Below are 18655 nucleotides of genomic sequence, written 5' to 3'. Positions count from 1 at the left end.
GGCATCAGTCCTTTTCCCACCCATCTTGGAGGAGGAGTGATATGAGAAGGTTATATTTGGAACATGCGTCTTCTTTCTGCGTCTTGACTTTCACCGAGTTTTCAACCTTGTGGGAATTCATGGTTATCATGAAATCAAACTAAACTTAAAAATAAAGTTATGGAACAGAAAAACACCTTTGGGGACAAATAAAGGCAGAACATAGGAGTGTTTCAAAACACACAGAAATTGCGCACATGCGCAACAGACTGAAATGTTATAGACAAGGCCACCTCTTTATTGTCCCTTGGCATATGAGTGAAAGCAAACATTTTGGGTTTGTCTACACGTAGTGCACCATTTAAATTTGTTCCATATGATATTTTGTAAACAGAAACTGTTCTTTTAGCAAATTGGTGAGCATGTCTTTGTCTGAAAGGGTAAGGTTGAAATAGTCATTCCTTATGGCATATTTATTCATGTGCTTTTAATTGAAAGGTTATTATGTGCCCTACAAACAGGAGGTGGGTTGGGGAAAAGCCATCATAAGAAAAGTGATATCGCTTTTCGAAAGCTATTGAATGAACAGTTTAGGAGGTAAGTCTATGTATTTGCTTTCCAGTTAGTAGTAGGGTAAATAAAAATCTAGTATGAACGGACATTTATAATTTTGTGCACTTTTGAATCGTTTGGTTTTTTATAACTTTCAAGTCCTTAAAATTTTTAAATTAGTCAAAATTTCTTTTGGTTTCAAATATATTACTGAAAATTAAAGTGCAAAGGCAGGGAATTCAAAGTTGGAAATATTCATGTGTTCTTATAAAAAAAGAAAGTGCTGTTTCTTAATGTGGCCTAGAGGCCAATATTAATTCTATCTTCTGTAAAGAGAAGAAAGTGATCCCCAAAAATGATGGAGTGGTGAGTTTTACCCCAAGCTCCAGGAAAGCTGTTTTCCAGGTCTTATTTCAAGACCTCATAATACAAAGTGGGGAAAGAATAAAGAGGTAAGCATAAACAGACACTTTTCTGGAAGGGGAAACCATTCTAACTGTTAAATTCTTGGAAAGAGTAAACAAAACTAGTCTCCTTATTTCACAGAACTCGGTGAAAGTAATTTACTTGGCTTTTTAAAGGCTGCAATAGGCTTTTAAATGAAGCCTGTGAAGCATCCCAGAGAGTGCATGGGCCAGGGCCCATGTCCACACAAGCTGAGTGTAGGATGCAGAGAGCACGGAGCAGCTGCCTTTCTGGATAAGAAAGACCAGGTCCCAGCTTGTCCAGGGAAGCAACCTTTTATAAGAGGACATAAGTGCCCAGTGATCACATTTTGCCATGAAAAATTGATGATAAACATATATGCTGAGGGTTATAAGAAAAATGGGTTATGAGAAATTCCGGGAATGGATGAACAGGCAGCAGAGATGATGACAGCATTTTGTTCATATTATCATTTACTTTTCTTGATTGCTGACATAGTATTTGGAACTGAGTGAGATGTTTAATAACCAGCAGTAGAAGGAGATACAGGTTGAAGGAGGAATCATTCACTGTGTATGAGCTGGGAAGATGGCCCAGCTGTGGCAGCCATCTTTGGGGAGGCTTTCTGGCCCCTGAACATAAAGAAATTTATATTCCCTGAGATTCTGCGGCATCCTCCCCAGCTATTTGTTTCTATTCAGGGCCGGCTTTATCTTAATTCTTCTTTGGTGATAATCATGATGCTGAGTGATTTTATTCCAAGTTAGGGCAGCCGTAGATGGCTTTGCAGTTCAAATTATTCAAAGAAACAACTTTTACCTCCTAGTATAACTTGTAGTCACCAGTTGGTCTTAAACTGGCAATTTTTTAAAAATTCTTTTTATATTTTGGTGCAACCCCATTTTCCCCCAGAATGTTAACTCTACTTATTCCTCAAGGACTACTTGGACTTGAGTATACTGATATATTTTATTTTCAGTTTTACTGTCCATCTCTAGCTGAGACTGACTCTGGTTGCTTATGTGCAAAAGGACTTTAACTAATACATTAGCCTAAGAAATAGTGCAAAGAAACACCAGGATTGCTTAATCAACGTGGCAGCTCTATCTGCAAAAGTTAAAAAAAAAAAATGCCAAAGTAGTCTTGGCTGTATTAGCAGCATCAGGCAATTATGGAATCTGCTGCAATAAATGGCCAAGGTTATGGCACCCATAAAGTTTAATTTGCATTCTGAATATTATGATGTGTTCACTGAGAATACAAAGCAGACTCTGCAGGATATGAGCAGCTAAATTATAGTACATTTCAGGATTTCTTTGGTTCATGCAAAGGCAGGAGGAGAATGGCTTGCTGGTGTGTGGTCGGCTTCAACCTTCGCCTCCTTCAGCAGGACATACGGAGTATCGAAGCAGATGGTCCTTCTGGGGCTACTCTTGGAGGAGACACAGTCACCAGATGGTCTGATGTAAATTGTGATTGGCCTGCACTACAGCCAATAGGATTATCTGGGTCATTTTGGGGATTAATGTAGATAGCGAGAAGATTGATTAGGTTGCCATGATTGGAACCTGCTGGTAAGAGGATGAAAACGATTTAGCCAATTGTGCCAAATGTGTGTAATTCCAAGTCACCCAGTGAGAAACTGAGCTGTCATTGTGCAGAGACTCTGAAATTCAATGAGGATCTCATTGCTGGAGAACTAAAACAAAAAGGAAATTAAATTTCCTGATCAATGAAATATATAGGCATGACACTACTCCAGGGGAAACGGTGCTAAGCCCATACCACTTTCATACGGCTTCCTCACATTTATCCATCATGTATGCATCCGTGGACAAGGAAGGGAGGCCAGGGCTCTCACTTATGCTGATCAGCTTCTCTGCTTGACCACATGAGTCTCCTCTTCTTTTTTACCCCATTCCTGGGCACCTTCCATGTGTCAGGGTTTCCAGTGAACCAATATGGAAGCAACCCATTGAAAACTTCCCAGTTTGTATAACTAGAGGTATCCTTCCAGTACATTTGCCTGCTCCTCAACTAACTGCTCTATCGTGGCCACTAGCATAACAGGCATCAGAAGCAGAAAATCCTAGGGAAGTCTTTTTGGTGACAGGAAGTAAATTTTAGGACACCAGGAGAGAGTGCGGGTGAGAGTGAGAGCCTGACCAGAAGTATTTCACCATCCTTTATTCCCTAAAAATACAGTGCCAAGCCACACTCAAAGATGACCCTAATAGAAGGTGAGGGTCTTCAGTTATTTAATGCTCCAGAACATGAAGCCCGGCTTGGTCTATTCAATCTTGCATGTGAGGTGGGGCAGGGAGGTCAGGGGAGAGAGGAAAAGAAGACAGTGGTGCTCCATAGTTGAGGTTGAGGCTCTGAGCACCACAGTTGACCTTTCCGAAGCAGGAACAGTCCTGGCCCTTTTTATTGCATTACTGAGGACAGGAACGGGGGTGCCAGCTGTGACCTCCAAACAGAGCTCCTTCATCTCAAGGAGCTTCAATCCTTGAACAAGGATTTTAAATTTTTCTCCTCATTTCTTTGGTAAGTGAATTAGCATAATCTTTTTTAAAAAGAGAGGTTTTTTTGTAAATCATATATCTGATAAGAGGTTAATATCCAAAATATATAAAGAACTCATACATCTCAACAACAAAAAAACAGCCTGATCAAAAAATGGGCAGAGGGTCTGAACAGACTTTTGTCCAAAGATAAACAGATGGCCAACAGGGACATGAAAAGATGTTCAACATCACTAATTATTAGGGAAATGCCAATCAAAACTACAATGAGATATTACCTCATACCCATAAAAATGGCTATTATTAAAAAGACAAGAAATAACAAGTGTTAAAGAGGATATGGAGAAAACAGAACCCTTGTACACTACTGGTGTGAATGTAAATTAGTGCAGCCACTATGGAAAAGGGTATGGAGATTTCTCAAAAAATTAAGACTACCATGTGATCCATCTATTCCACTTCTGGGTATTTATCCAAAGAACACAAAAACATTAAGTTGAAAAGATATATGCACGTCTATGTTCATTGCAGCATTATTCAGAATAGCCAAGACTTGGAAGCAACGTAAGTGCCCATCAACAGATTAATGGATAAAGAAGGTGTGGTATCTATCTATCTATCTATCTATCTATCTATCTACACACACACACACACACACAGAATGGAATATTACTCAGCCATAAAAAGATGAAATTGTGCCACTTGCAACAACATGGATGAAACTTGAGGGTACTATGCTGAGTGAAATAAGTCAGAAAGAGAAAGACAATTACCATGTGACTTCACTCATATGTGGAAGATAAACAGAGATACAGAGAACAGATTGGTGGTTACCAGAGGGGAGGGAGGTTTGAGGGAGGCAAAAGGGGTACAGGAGGATACGTGTATGGTGACAGATGGCAACCAGACTTTTGGTGGTGAACATGATGTAATCTATACAGAAGTCAAAATATAATGATGTACATCTGAAATTTATATAGTGTTATAAACCAATGTGACCTCAATAAAAAAAGTAGAGGTTTTTTGGCAAAGAATTTTAATTGTAGATATCTTAGGCAATAAGGCAGAATACATACATACACATCAGCAAACAAGAAAGCCTGTATAAACAAATGCAGGAAGCACACTAAACAATTTTAAACTTGCTATATAATCACTCAGAGAAAAATATAACATAGGAAGAAGAAAATAAAAATAATCCATAATCCCTTGCTGGGGTTTTGGTGTACTTCCTTCTAGTCATTTGTCTGTGTGTGGGTGTGTGAATAGTTTTATAAAAATTGTATCTTTGGTATACGCACACATCACATATGCATTTCCATTTAATAATCTCTCCCATATCATTAAATAGTCTTAAAAACAACTTAATTTGATCTATACTATAACTTAATGTAACCTCCTATTGTTTTGTTTATAATAGGGAACATGTTTCTATGCTCATGAATAATATTGGATGAACATCTACTTACATAAATGTGTGAATGTCTGTCTGTGAGTTAATTTTTAGCTGTTTGATAAAAGGATTCTAACTGAATTTACACTGAGGGAGAAAAGCCATCAGGGAGACAGCAGTAGTGAGAGATAGACCTGAGTGTGCCTGTGGGCACCACCTTGCCCCAGTTTTCCCCGCTCCACATCCCATTCTTGGACTACAGGGCACTGACCAGCAAATACTTGGCCCCAAACTGTGATCTCAGCCCAGCTGCAGGATGTGCCTGCCAGTTCCACTTGTCCACCTGTGCCGTGATCCCTGTTACTGACTTTCCTCTGGCCCTTCAATGTCCCTTTTCCAGACCTTTATTTCTCTAGCTCTTCCTACAATTCTGTAAGGTCTCATTGCTTTAATACATTTCTGACTCCATAATACTCATGCTTCCCTAACTGAATCCTGACTGATACAGGCAATTTACCTCTCCGGGCTTTGATATCCTCCTATGTAAAGTGGGACTAATAATAGTGCCTATGTCATAGGGAGTTAGTGATATGTTCTAAGGTATGCTCAGAACATTGCCTGGTGCATGAAAAGGACTCAGTAAATTCAAGCTTTATCTTCACCATCATCATCATCTGTATGTCCATGGACCTGCTTTAGGTTTGTAATTTAGTCCAAGCATGAGTCTTAACTTCTTTCTTGATTTCAACAAAAATCTACTCGCAGAAACATTGGTAAAGCATAGTAAATCTTACTGGGCATGTGTAGGAGGATATTAAAGAGGATTTTACATGATGGTATTGCAAATAGCTCCAAGGTGAAGAGCTGGATTTCTTATTCTTGAACTTTCTTTTGCTGTATACCACTGGGCACTCTCACTGGTTCTTTACCCAGTGTACCCACAATGCTCACCTCATGCCTCTTTCAGACTGTTCTCTTTTTCCCTGCACTTCTCATACTCAAGTCTTTTTTTCTCCACCTCCTTCTCAAGAGCAAACTCTACTTTTTCTTTTTTTGTCCTGCAGAGCAACTTGGCCATGGCTTCGTTACTTGAACTATTGCACTGGTTCTCAGCAACTGGCAATTTTGATCCCAAGGGGTCATTTGGCAATGTCTGCAGACATATTTGGTTGTCACAATTGGAGATGATACTGGCATCTAGTAGGTAGATGTCAGGGACGCTACTAAACATCCTGGAATGCATGGTGCAGCCCTCACCCCCAACAAAGAATTAGCCAAGCTAAAATGTCCATAGTGCTGAGATTCAGAAACCTTAAACTAGTACAATACTCACGTTCTCACAGCCACACTGTTACCTCAATTAGCTTACCAAGGTAGTTTTCCAAAGAAAGACAGTTTTCTCCCCATGAGGAATTTTGGAAAGGAAATATATTTCCAACTCTGTACAAATAGAAGTTATGGCTCTTCCTACCCTGTGATGCAGAGCAAGCTCCAGTTGCTCAGCTCTCAGTTTATATTCTAGAGTTGTGCTCTCCAATATGATAGCCACTTGATATATGTGGTTATGAAATTATTAAAGTTAGGGGCTGACCCGGTGGCACAGCGGTTAAGTTCGCACATTCCGCTTCTCGGCGGCCTGGGGTTCGCCGGTTTGAATCCCGGGTGCGGACATGGCACCACTTGGCACGCCATGCTGTGGTAGGCGTCCCACATATAAAGTAGAGGGAGATAGGCATGGATGTTAGCTCAGGGCCGGGCTTCCTCAGCAAAAAAGAGGAGGACTGGCAGTACTTAGCTCAGGGCTAATCTTCCTAAAAAAAAGAAAAAAAAATTATTAAAGTTAAACAAAATTAAAAATTCAGTTCCTCAGTCACACTAGCCACATTTCAAGTGGCTATTACATGTGGCTACCAAATTGGATAGCACAGATATAGAACATTTCCATCATCCCAGAAAGTTCTATTGGACATTGCTATTGTAGAGCTTCTGACATGTATCCTTTCTCTCTGGATCCTGTCGACGAAAATAATCCATAACCAATCTATAAATGAAAATTTGGGTGAGTTTATTCTGAGCTTAAATCTGAGGATTATAACCCAGGAGAGTCTTTCCACAAAGGAACAGAGCACTCCAAAGAAGTGGGGGTATACAGGGTGCTTGTATACCCTCAAGGAGTATGTTTCACATATGATTGAAATGTCCCTTTTACAATAGTCACGAGGCTGCTGTGTCAGCACAGCAATTGATGGAAACAGCAGACAGGCCTGCTGTCTCAGTGAACCCCGCAGGCTGGCAGATCTGTTGCCTCGAGCTGGGCGGTCACAGATGAGCACTGCAATCAGTTCCCAGCCTAAAGAAAGATGCTTAATCTTTAAGGAGATGCCAATGTTGGGAGGGGGAGGGAAGTTGCACCTTTATCACAAAATGTCTAAGCAGATATACAATGCATGCTCAATGGCCACAGTCAGGCCCTTTTGGGAAAAAAAACAAAGTCAGGCTGAATTAGGTTTATACCAAATGGCTTCCTCATGTACTCCAATATATCCTATTGCTTGCCATTTCAATTTGTCAATCCCTATGCCTCTTTCACCACTCTCTTTTGTTCACTTCTGTAGACCACCTTGTTCTTGATGATCCAGTCAGAAAACAATGGCAGGTCTTGCCCCCAACACCAGCGCCAGCTGAAAGTGTGTCTCTGGGAAAGACATTCTGCCTCAGGTGTGAGAGGAGTGATTTAAAGATGCCTAGAGCCTTTGAAAGGAGTTGTAACCTGCTTGAGAGCAAGGACCTTCTCTCAGGATCCACAGCACATAACATGGTGCCTGGCCTGTGGTCAGCATTTACTAAATTGTTCAGTGAGTAATTGAATTAATTACTTTATCTATAGAGATTCTAACAAGTTACATATCTGTGTGTTGGCCTGTATCTTGGGTATTCCAAGACTAACCAAAATTGGCCAAGTTGGTTTCATGTGGTGAAAGCTACAAGGCAGGGTAGAGTTAACAGAGAATGGGAGTTTGCATTAGAAGGCTTGAATTCCAGTCCCTTACCAGCTAGATGACTTTATTGCTTAACCTCTATGAGCCTCAGTTTCCTCCTCTGTGAATCAGGGATGTAATTTTTGACTTATCTACCTCCTGGGGCTTTTTTTAAGTTTCAATAAGGTAGCATATGTGATAGCACTTTGTAAAATATAGATGTTGGTAGTTTTTATTGTCATTGTAATACACAGTCAATGGTCCTGGTTAGAGTTAGCAGGGACCCTGTATTTCTTCCCACCACAGAACTCTAGCTTTCAGACTCATGATAACATTTGTTTATCTTACTACTGAAAAGATTTTTTAGTTACTTTGAGCTTATCCCTTGATCCTCTTTCTGTTTCTTCATTTAAAAGAAAAAATGCTTCTAGTTCACGGGGTTTTGCTGAGGAATAGCTAATGAGTTACAGATGCTGTAAATGGCAAGCAGTGACAACAGACTTCTCTCAGGGGTCTAGTATCATTGAATTCCACCGCATCAGTCTCTTCCACTTTCTTTTCAGCTTGGCATTTAATGCCACACCTGATGACATCCCGGTCTCATCTTCAGAGAGTGGTGTAACAGAAGTTAACACTTTTGTCATTATCCATTGAACTGATTTTGAGATTCCTAAAAGGGTTTAAAAGCAAAATCAGCTGGATCCAGTCATAGCAGATATTTCAGTTGAAATGTGCTCTTCTGAAATGGCTAATATGTCTACATCTATGCCTACATTGAAATTCATGAGCAGCAGTTGAACTCCCCCTTTATTTTGGGGGGTAGTGGTCCAAGTTTAGGGCTTTCAACTATGAAATTTCCAAGTTATAAGCAGTATTTCTGCAGCATATATTTCCAACCCCTTGCTCTGACTGCAATACTCTTTATTTCACTTTATTCATATCCCATCCACCTTTCAAGGCCCATTTCTTTCTTCTCGTCTTCCCTGAACCTTTCCAGGAATACTACTATGACTTTTTCCTTCCCTACAGTAAGAGAATGAATGATAGAAACTTGAAATTGGAAGGGACCTAAAGGATCCTCTAGCCTCAAACACTCCACAGTACTCGAATCTGTGCCAGCTAGTTGTTCAACTTGTACTTGAACAAACTATTACATCATATGCATTATCTTAGAGTTAAAAATGGTTCTAATTATAACAGTTTTCACTGCCCAGGGAAACAGTCATGGGTTGTTCCTTCTTGATCTCTTTCATGCCTTAACATAGTGCTAGGTATTTGTATTGATTAGAATTGGTTTTGGCTGCATGTAACAGAAAACTTAATGAAGTTGACTTAAATAGGGCTCTGACTTCTCCCATAACAAAAGATCGCAGAGATGGGTCATTGCTCTTGTTGGTTCAGTCGGTCAATGATGCTGGGGCCAGCAAAGTCTTTGCTATGGATCTCTTTGCTGCAGCAAATATCAAATGGCACCATTCAAGGCAGGAAGAGGGTAGTTGCATCCATAGCTTTTTATCAGGAGATAACAGCTTCTCCAGAAAATTTCCATCAGCTTTATGCTTATATCTCATTGGCTAAAGCGATCATACCACATCCTTGTAGCTGCAAGATTGCCTGGAAAAGCTGAAAATGGGAATGTCATGTTTGGCATATCCCAATAACAATCCATCTCCTGGGGTTTGGCTTACTACCTCTCCCCAAAATATTAGGATTCTGTTAGCAAGGAAGAAAGGGATAATGGGCTCTTAGGAGGACTACTGTCATAGGCTCTGTTCCTCCAAAGCTGAACATGAGACAAGCACAAGCAGTTTATTTCGAATGTGATCCCAGGAAGCATTGGCAGGAGAGTGGGAGAGTGAGAAAAGGAAGAGAAGGAAGCCAATGCAGTGTATATTAATGAGCAGGTTAGTGCTGTGAGCTATGGGGGCTCAGTCTTACTCAAGACCTCTGTGAGACAGCACAGAACATGCCTCAGAGCTGTCCCACCTGAGAGGCAAAGCAGCTGGGGCATTTATCTATCCATTACCATTCATCCTTGGTTGAGAACTGCTGCCAGGGACGGCAACTGCCCAGCACCTCCAGCCTGCCCCATATATAGACTAAGCATCTCCCTTGAGCAGAGTCTCAGATGCTTATAATAAGAAGCCATCCATGTACTCGGTAATGGTGAGTGCCAGGATTATGTACAGGATCTGCCAAACTACTATCAGTACCTGTCACAGTACTTATGAGGTGCTCAATAAATACTGTAGTTCAATGAACATTTACTGAGCACCTAATAGTTGCCAAGTGCTGTGCAAGATACTTACTAATTGATTTATTCTTAGATGGACTTTCTTGATATAAGCAAACACAAAACGAGTGGTATTTGTACTCAGATCTTGAAAAATTGTAAAATGCATTGTCCTGGTGGCTGTGACCCTTCCCCCTTCCCTATTCAACATTGGCGTGTAAACTTCTTGTTCCTATCAAAGGAATCAGTCAGTCCTGGAACATCCTGTCACTGCACATAGTGCAGTTCTTAGGAAACAAGCTGTTTTATTTAATGAAATGTTTAGCATTTCAGAGTTCTACTTTGTCCTTAAGAACAGACATTTACTAAATAGTCCATTAGTTGCTTGAAAAAATGAATGCCTCTTTTTCTTATTCTAGAGCAATGATTTACTGCCATGAGCTATCTGGCATTATAACCATCATTGTTCTTTTCATAATAATTAAAATCAGGAAGTGATTGTCATGAATGCATACCTTGGCTTCAATCCTCCCTAAGGAGTTATTCTTAGTTACCTGCTACAGCAAGAAGAATATAATGAACCTAGCATTTGAGGCTAGCTTTGCTCCAGTGTGAGGTTCTCTTGTGCCTAGTGGAATGAGTCTGATGTTGGTGCCATGGCTGTTTTGCTTTCAGTTCTTCTGTTTCTCTTTTTTCTGGCTTCACCCTTCTGCTCTCATAAACCACTGATTCAGTGGGTACTGCAGAGGACACTGATGCCTCTCTAGCATCTATTCCACCCCTTTTCTGTTGTGGCAGGCATGTGGTTTGATGGGATTGAATGCCACCCCCAGATCCGGGGGCAGGACATAATTGGCTATGTCAGTCAGATAATCATATTTTGTTGGCTATTGTGATTAGTTCAAGGGAGGGTATGTGACATACTTTAGTCTAATAAGTGTGGAGCCAGCCTTCGGACAAAAATGATACAACAGAGAAAAATAGGTCCGAGAGAATAATAGTGAAATAAAGCCAAAGCCCAGTTCAATCTGTGCCAGAATCAATGTTATTTCTAGACATTTTAGTTCCATGGACCAATAAATTCCCTTTGTTGTTAAAACAGTTCGAGTTGGTTTTTGTTACTTGCAGCCCAAAACATCTTTACTGAAACAAATAGCTTGTGCTTCCTTTCTGGTCCTAGCCTTGAATTGATCTTACATTTCACTCTTGATCCCCTTTTTTGTTTCACTGGATTCTGGCTCTGGATTCTAGTCATCTAATAATACCCGTGGCCCAGCCTGCCAATATCTTCTCAAAATGTGGCCAGTACTTGACCACGGAGGGAGCCAGTCATCCAGCTTATGAAGACCTTCTTAGACATGGGAAGTTACTATAAAACATGATAACTATGTCCTGTAATAGTGAGTGTCTTTCAGTTATATACTCCAAAATGGTTGCCTTGTTCTAAATATGCATACAAACTGTGAGGCAAGAAAATGTTGAAGAGAAGCCTAGTTCTGGAACTGGTGTTTAGGGTTGTTATGACTCCCACTGCAAACCAAAACTCATTTATTTATAAATGTTGAGTGATTAGCTATGGAACCTGTGAAGTGTAATTTTCAGCAAATTATATTTTGTGTAGTTCACCTTGCGTTGATTTCTGAGGGAGAAGTCATTTCCATTCATAAGATCTAGTCAAATGCAAGTCTGTGCCTTTGGTACAAGAGCTATTCTTCAATGCATTCCAAATAGCATGAGAGGAAAGAGCCTTACCTGGCCATATGAGACAGTTATTGTAGTTGTGACGAGAGTTTTCATCATGGGAAGAGTTTTAAGCACGGGAGTGGGTTACTCAAGGAGGACAAGGTTAACTGAAGAGTTGCTTAAAGACAATGGAAAATAGTCTTTGGATGTTTGAGATTTGACACAGAAAAGCGTATAGTTAGTTTCATGACAAAGACTCAAGATAACCTTCAGAATGAGTAACACTGTAAACATAGAAGAAAAATTTGCACCAAGTTGAAGGAAGGCGTTTTTTTCTTTTTTCTCCTCAACAATAAGTCCATAGAATTTGTTGACCTCTGATATTCCAATGCACAGCTGATGGTAAAATAGATAGGTCATCATTGGTTGAAATCTGATGGCCACATGGCATGAAGATTTTGCTTGTATTTTGGCCATCTTTTGAAACCTTGCTTGGTGTACTCACACGTGGTCAGAGGATATTTATAGTTTGCTCAATGATCTTGGAATGCTTAATTTAGAAGCAACAGGTACATCTAATGACTCACCAGTCTTGTTGATCATACTTTCTAATTCTAATTTAGAATCCAGTGCTTTCTCTTTCTTTCTGTGGCCACTGACTTCTTCTAAATCGTATTTCTTTCTTCTGTCACTGCTCTGGTGTCTAGTTGGTTTCCTTGCCTTCTAATCTTATTCACCATAGAACTGTCATAGAAATCTCCCACCTCTTCTTATTTTCAACTTAAAATACCATCATCATTCCCCAGTAGTACACGTGGACTAACATCTGAACTCCTTACCATGACACAGAACTCCTTTGTGATCTGGATGCAGCCCACATTTGCATCAACCTCTCATTTCTCTTTTATACACTTGAGGTCCCCACGATATGCCACTTCACTCTCATCCTCCATGCCTCTGTAGCCATTGTTCTCTCCTCCGTGAACAGCACACTCTCTCCCTTTTATTCTTTCTTGTTGATGTTTCCTCATCCTTCCAGATTCAGCCCAGCTGTCACCTCCTCCCAGACCCCTCAGACTGAGTTCAATGCCCCATGGGTTCCCATAGCACCTTGTGATGATTGTCAGTCTCCTGATGTCCTAGAGGGCTGGAGCTGTGTCTTGCATTTCTGTATTTCTGGTATCTCTCTTAGTGCCTGGCACAGGTCCTCAAGAACAGTTTGTGAAATGAATGGATGAATGAACGAGGTAGATATTATGCTTTATTTTCTCTCTTAGAAAAGAAGTGAATGAGTCGGGCTCATTATACACTCCTGAGAGGTTTGAACTGTGGTTGAGCAAAAGTGCTGCCCTGTAAGAAGACCATGGTTGGCCCTGTTTTGGGTTGTTAATTAAAATTTAGACTCTGACTTCCCATACTACACAAAAAGCACAATGCCACGGAGTTCCACCATTCAAGCACAGTGAGAGAAGACAAGTGCCCTGGAGCTTGTCCAACCTACACAGGTAGGTTACCTAACTTAATTCAAAGTTACTAGGCATCCTGGAGTTTGGGAAGGCAGATGAGGCAGAAGCATTCTTTATCAATGTGTCTGATATACCCAAACTAGAATCCCCTCTATGAGATGAAAAAGTTTCAAGGGATCTTTCAAGAGTGGATCCATTAGCATTTTAAATTTGCAAATAAAATGGAGTCTAATAATACTTAATGTATATTTATGAATGTGATAAGTAAAAGCTTAAGGTGGTTTTATTATTTAATCCTCACAATAACCCAAAGGTGAGGAACTAATTATTATTATACCCATTTTACAGATGGGCAAATTCAGGCTCAGAGAAATGTAATAATTTAGGTAACTTTACAAAGTCACACATTTACTGGTGGTGGAGTTAGGATTTGAAATTATATTGTCAGACCTCAGGACTGACAATATAATTAATTATCTTAATTAATCATCTCTCTGAAGCTTAGCCACCTGGGAAGGCATCATGTGCACATTTTCAGTTCTTTTTATTGATACTGTGTCAACAAGAGCATGTGAAGTTTTAACTATATAAACAAGCTGGCAAGCTACGAAGCATCAAATATTTAAAACTAAGAATCTGGAATATAAGTAAATATGTAAGGAAAATATAATTCTCCTAGCTGTGCAAGGCAGGGGTTATTATTCAAAATGTAATGATGAAAAAACTGAGATCAGAGAGAGAGATGGGCTGAGTTGTCCAAGGTCATAGAGTGGCTGAGGTGGGATTTGAAGGACTATCTTACTCTAAAATCCTCACTGGGCCTCAATTGTTGGGTGCTGGTAAGGTTCTTACTTTAACTTGTCATGGAAACATAGAGCAGCCATAAGCTTAATGCCAGAAACCCTGCTTATCACTCACCATATGACTAGAAGACAAAGCTGAGTCAGTGATTTTTGCGACTCAAAGTCAACTTCTCTCGTATTAAAATGAGTTAAAAACCACAATGAACGATTGCTACACACTCATTAAGGCTGCTACCATCAAAAAGACAGAGAATACCGATTGTTGGCAAGAATGTGGAGAAATTAGAACCCTTGTGTGCTGTTAGTGAGGCTATAAAATGGTGCAGCCACTATGGAAAACAATCTCGTGGTTCTTCAGAAAATTAAAAATAGAATTACCATGTGATCCAGCAATGCTAGTTGTGGATATATACTCAAAAGAACAAGTAAGGGACTGAAAGAGGTATTTGTCTACCCATGTGTCTAGCAGCATTATTCACAATTGCTAAAAGTTCATCAGCAGATGAGTGGATAAGCAAAATGGGTATATACATACAATGGAATATTTATTCTTAAAAAGGAAGGAAATTCAACACATGCTACAATATGGATGATCTTTGAGGACATTATGCTAAGTAAAATAAACCAGTCTCAAAGGAAAAATCGAGTATGATTCCACCTACATGAAGTACCTAGAGTAGTCAAATTCATAGAAAAAAGTAGAATGGTGGTTGTGGGGATGGGGGAATGAGGAGTTGTTATTTAATGGGTATAGAGTTTCAGTTTTGCAAATGAGAAGAGGTCTGGAGATGGGCAGTGGAGATGGTTGCACAACAGTGTGAATTTTCTTAATGTCACTAAACTACACATTTAAATATGATTAAGATGATAAATTTTATGTTATGTGTATTGTACCACAATTAAAAATAATTTTTAAAAGTGACCTAGCTAGGTGTATCAGTCAGGGTGCAGTCAGAAAACCAGACACTCTAATCTTTCAAATGGAAGGAATTGTGATAGAATTGGTCATATATGGGATGGCAGCTAGAGGATGTTGAGACCACCAGAGGTTAGCGAGAGCAAGAGATGGCCACACCCTTAGGGCTGGAAGTCCATAGGGAGGAGGGCGTGTTACCTAATCCCAGAATCTGGGGTTATATGGAGGCAATGAGAACCACAGGAGGTGCTGCTGCCCAGCCAGACAGCTGGGTGTTTCTGGCAGGAGGAGATGTAGCTGCTGCTAGCTGCAGCTAAGGCAGAGAGAGAGGGAAGAGACACCCCAGCTTCTCGCCTTCTTGCCCCTTCCTGTTTTCCACCAGAGCCTCCCATGGACCTAAACTAAGCAGAGACACATTAGCAAGGGAGCCCAGAAATGCAGTTTCCTGTGACACAGAGAGGAGGGGACAGAACAAACAATGAGAAATGAGTGTGAGAGCAAGCAAGCGAGACACCAGCACATGGGCTGTACAAGATTTCTTTCCCCATCATTTAAAAAGCTCTCTCAAATTCCTGTAAAGAATTTAAAGTCTTTCTACACTGACTTTGAAACATTACAATGCTCAGTGATACTGGTTAATCTCAATTAAATTAATTTACCTTGTATAGGTTGGACACGTTCAAAAAGAGTCTATGGGGAAATATGTTTGAACAGAGGTTTAGCTTTGGGTATCATTCAGTGCTTCAGAGACTCTTGGCAGACCAACTGAAAGTCATCCTGAGCTAAATGGCATTCTATTTCGTTTTGTTTTGATTTCTGTTGGTAATCTGTGAGCTCAGGTGGAATAAAACTACTATTCCTTTAAACTTGGATCAGGGTTCGCTTTCTTCTTCTTTCACTCATCCAAATCTAGGTTAATATTTCTTTTCTTGGCAAGCTCAGCACCCTGAATTTTCTTGGAATATGATACTTATAGTAATTGTAACTTTTTGTTGATTTGTCTATTCTTTCTGCATAAGCCTGTAAACTACTTGAGAGCAAAGACAGTATAGTCATGTGCCACATAATGACGTTTCGGTCAACGATGGACCTCACATACGACAGTAGTCCTATAAGATTAGTACTATATAGCCTAGGTGTGTAGAAGGCTATACTTTTTAGGTCTTTAAGTACACTCTATGATGTTTGCACAACGATGAAATCACCTAATGACACATTTCTCAGAATGTATCCCTGTCGTTAAGCAACTCATGACTATATATATATTTTTTATACATATTTGTGTGTTTGTGTGTGCTATTGTATTTCTATCGCTAGTAACTAAAAGTAACCAATGCAGGGCCAATTACATACTAGGTATTCAATAAATCCTTTTGAGAGAATGAATAAAACTTTGATGGAGTAGAGTTAATAGGTCTAAGCAACTGACTGTGGGGAGATGGGAACAACAGGAGTCAAAGGTACATGTGAGCTATTGAGCATTGGCGATGAGGAAGAACGGTGACGATAATGTAAATGAGAAAGAATAAGATACGGCTTGGTTTTAACAAAGACCTTTGTGAATTCGGTTTTTGAAAAATTCTATAATCAATCAGAACTGTGGAACTGGCTTGAGAAGAGAAGTCATGGCTTGGAGATAAAGACTTGGAAGTCATCTTTATAGATGGGCTTTATAGAGGACTCATGATGTGGCAGTTTGTTTTTCCCACAGATGGCTGCAACAGTGTTTTCTCCTGTCCTCCGTGCTGTCCTACTACCTTGCTACTTCCCCCTCAAGAAGTGGAGTCTATGTCACCTCCCCTTGAACCTGGGTGGGCCTTTCTGTTTGCCTCAACCGAGTATAGCAGAAATGACACTATGTGAGTAAGTCCCAAAAATACCTTGTACTGTTGCCTGCTTCTCTTAGGTTCTTTCCTCTTAGAAGCCAGCCACCATGGTTTGAAGAAGCCCAAGCAGCCTTTAGTGAGGCCCATGTAGAAAGGAACTGAGGCTTCTGAACCCCCAACCAATAGCCAGTACCAACTTGCAGCCCTGTGAGTGGGCTGTCTTCAACACAGAGCCTTCAGCCCCAGTTGAGCTTCCCCAGCTAATGCCACATGGAGCAGAGGCATGTCATATCCACCAAGCTTTGCTTGCATCTCAGATGTGTGAGCAACATAAATGGCTATTATAGTTTTAGGGCATTACGTTCTTGGGTGGTTTGTTACACAGCAGTAGATAATTGATATACACAGATGGATGAAAAGATCATGAAATTTGGGTCAGACAGGCCTGGGTTCAAATCTCTGATTCTGCTACTACCAGGGTTGTGGATTTAGGCATGTTATCCAGACTATCAGAACCTCAGTTTCCTTGTGCATAAAGTGGAGCAAGTAATGGCTACTGCAGAGAGCTGTTATGATAATTAAAAGAGATGCCATATGCAAATGCTTAATGCTGTGCTTAATCTCTCTGGTGATTGATATGAACGCTATTTTCCCAGTGAGGAAGTTGAAGTTTTGTGAGCTCTCTGAAGAAAGAGTACACGTGGAATAGAATCCCTTGGAGATGGATAGGAAAAGAAGAGTGAAAAAGAAAGTTAGTGAGGGAATGGTCACAAGATGAAGAGGGAATCAAGACTGAGTAGCTTCTTGAGAAGGTTGGAGTGAAACATGGTCCAGAAGGCTAAGCTAAGATCAAGATGCCACATGTCATTGATTTCAGCAGTGGGGAGGTGACTAGTGACATAATACAACAGTCAGCAGAGCAGAGGGCTGGAAACCTGCATGCTGGGGGCAGAGTGAGACAAAGCAAACCAGTTGGTATTTACTTATGCCTTAATTTCTAAGCATGTATGATATTCTTAAAAGATGTGAGGATACTATTATATTAAGAAGGTGTATACCACCCACTGAACTTTCAATTTCCCCACTATAGTGGTCTCTCTCCTTTCTCTAGAAATACATCGAGGTGAATCTTGCAACTCATCACCCACACGCTACTGGTTTTTCCTGTGAACTCATTTATTATGTTTATGCTGTCTCTGATTGTTTCCTGTTTCATATTTACATTTAAATTCCTGGTTTTCCAAAATGTCTTGCCTAATTATTACTGTAGTTATACATGTTGCTTACACTCTGTTCCAAAATGAAAAGCAAAGTGTACAGATAAAGGACATAATGACCAGGAGTCCAATGACCATATCTAGAAATAGGAGAAGAGATTTGCTATGTAATAGATGAATTGAGAGCATACCATTACAAACTCCAGAGAGTTTCCCACTCTCTCTTGATTATTGGATGCATTCAGTGTGCACTTAACTGGTCAGAAAATATCTACTATTGTTATCTCAGAGTCTTTGAGCTGAAAGGAATTATAGGTTCCTCAATTCATAAAAAAAGGAAACGGAGACTCAGACAAGGTACTTGTGCAAAGTTAGAGTTGTTTACTTCCTATTTACCTTCCCGGTTGAGTGAAATTGATCCAAATATATGATGATAGTAAGTCCAGGGTGAAAACTTAGTTTCCAAATAGCCTAGTCTTATTTTACTTTTCTGAAGACTAAATTTTCCAAGATGAGATGCAAAGTCATTTCTAAGCCTTCACTTAAAAGGTTTTAATATTCATTGTCAAACATTTATTTAATTCCCACCATGTACAAGGCACTACATTAGTGGGTCTTCTAAAATATACTATATGAGGGAATAAAAGATAATTTCTGG

The 18655-nt window shown here is 40.0% G+C and overlaps 2 protein-coding genes across 11 annotated transcripts in view; both read left to right on the top strand.

Annotated features, from left to right (window-relative positions):
- The window catches only part of ZCWPW2 (zinc finger CW-type and PWWP domain containing 2), a 186357-nt gene that overhangs the window by 161629 nt on the left and 6073 nt on the right, over nucleotides 1-18655 (top strand). Inside the window, exons 8-9 of one of the 4 annotated variants that reach the window (XM_070575929.1) lie at nucleotides 7491-7730; nucleotides 13047-13187. The exons of 1 other annotated variant lie outside the window; for it this stretch is intronic. In XM_070575929.1, the coding sequence (XP_070432030.1) occupies nucleotides 7491-7730; nucleotides 13047-13057 (251 nt within the window). In that variant the 3' untranslated portion in view covers nucleotides 13058-13187. Of the gene's footprint in view, nucleotides 1-7490; nucleotides 7731-13046; nucleotides 13188-18655 lie in introns of those variants that run through there. 2 more of the 4 variants (XR_011527125.1, XR_011527124.1) reach the window with 2 other exon arrangements.
- Nucleotides 13135-18655, top strand: part of RBMS3 (RNA binding motif single stranded interacting protein 3) — a 1256175-nt gene continuing 1250654 nt past the window's right edge. For 6 of the 7 annotated variants that reach the window (XM_070575925.1, XM_070575921.1, XM_070575924.1 and 3 more), the window contains exons 1-2: nucleotides 13135-13274; nucleotides 16666-16813. In XM_070575925.1, coding sequence (XP_070432026.1) covers nucleotides 16666-16813 — 148 coding nt within the window. In that variant the 5' untranslated portion in view covers nucleotides 13135-13274. The remainder of the gene's footprint in view (nucleotides 13275-16665; nucleotides 16814-18655) is intronic. The other variant, XM_070575927.1, reaches the window with a different exon arrangement.

This window comes from Equus przewalskii, chromosome 15, assembly GCF_037783145.1.
Source record: "Equus przewalskii isolate Varuska chromosome 15, EquPr2, whole genome shotgun sequence".
In the NCBI taxonomy this organism is placed as follows: Eukaryota; Metazoa; Chordata; class Mammalia; order Perissodactyla; family Equidae; genus Equus; species Equus przewalskii.
The sequence above is the reverse complement of the archived record's forward strand: the minus strand, read 5'-3'. Positions and strand labels throughout refer to the sequence as shown.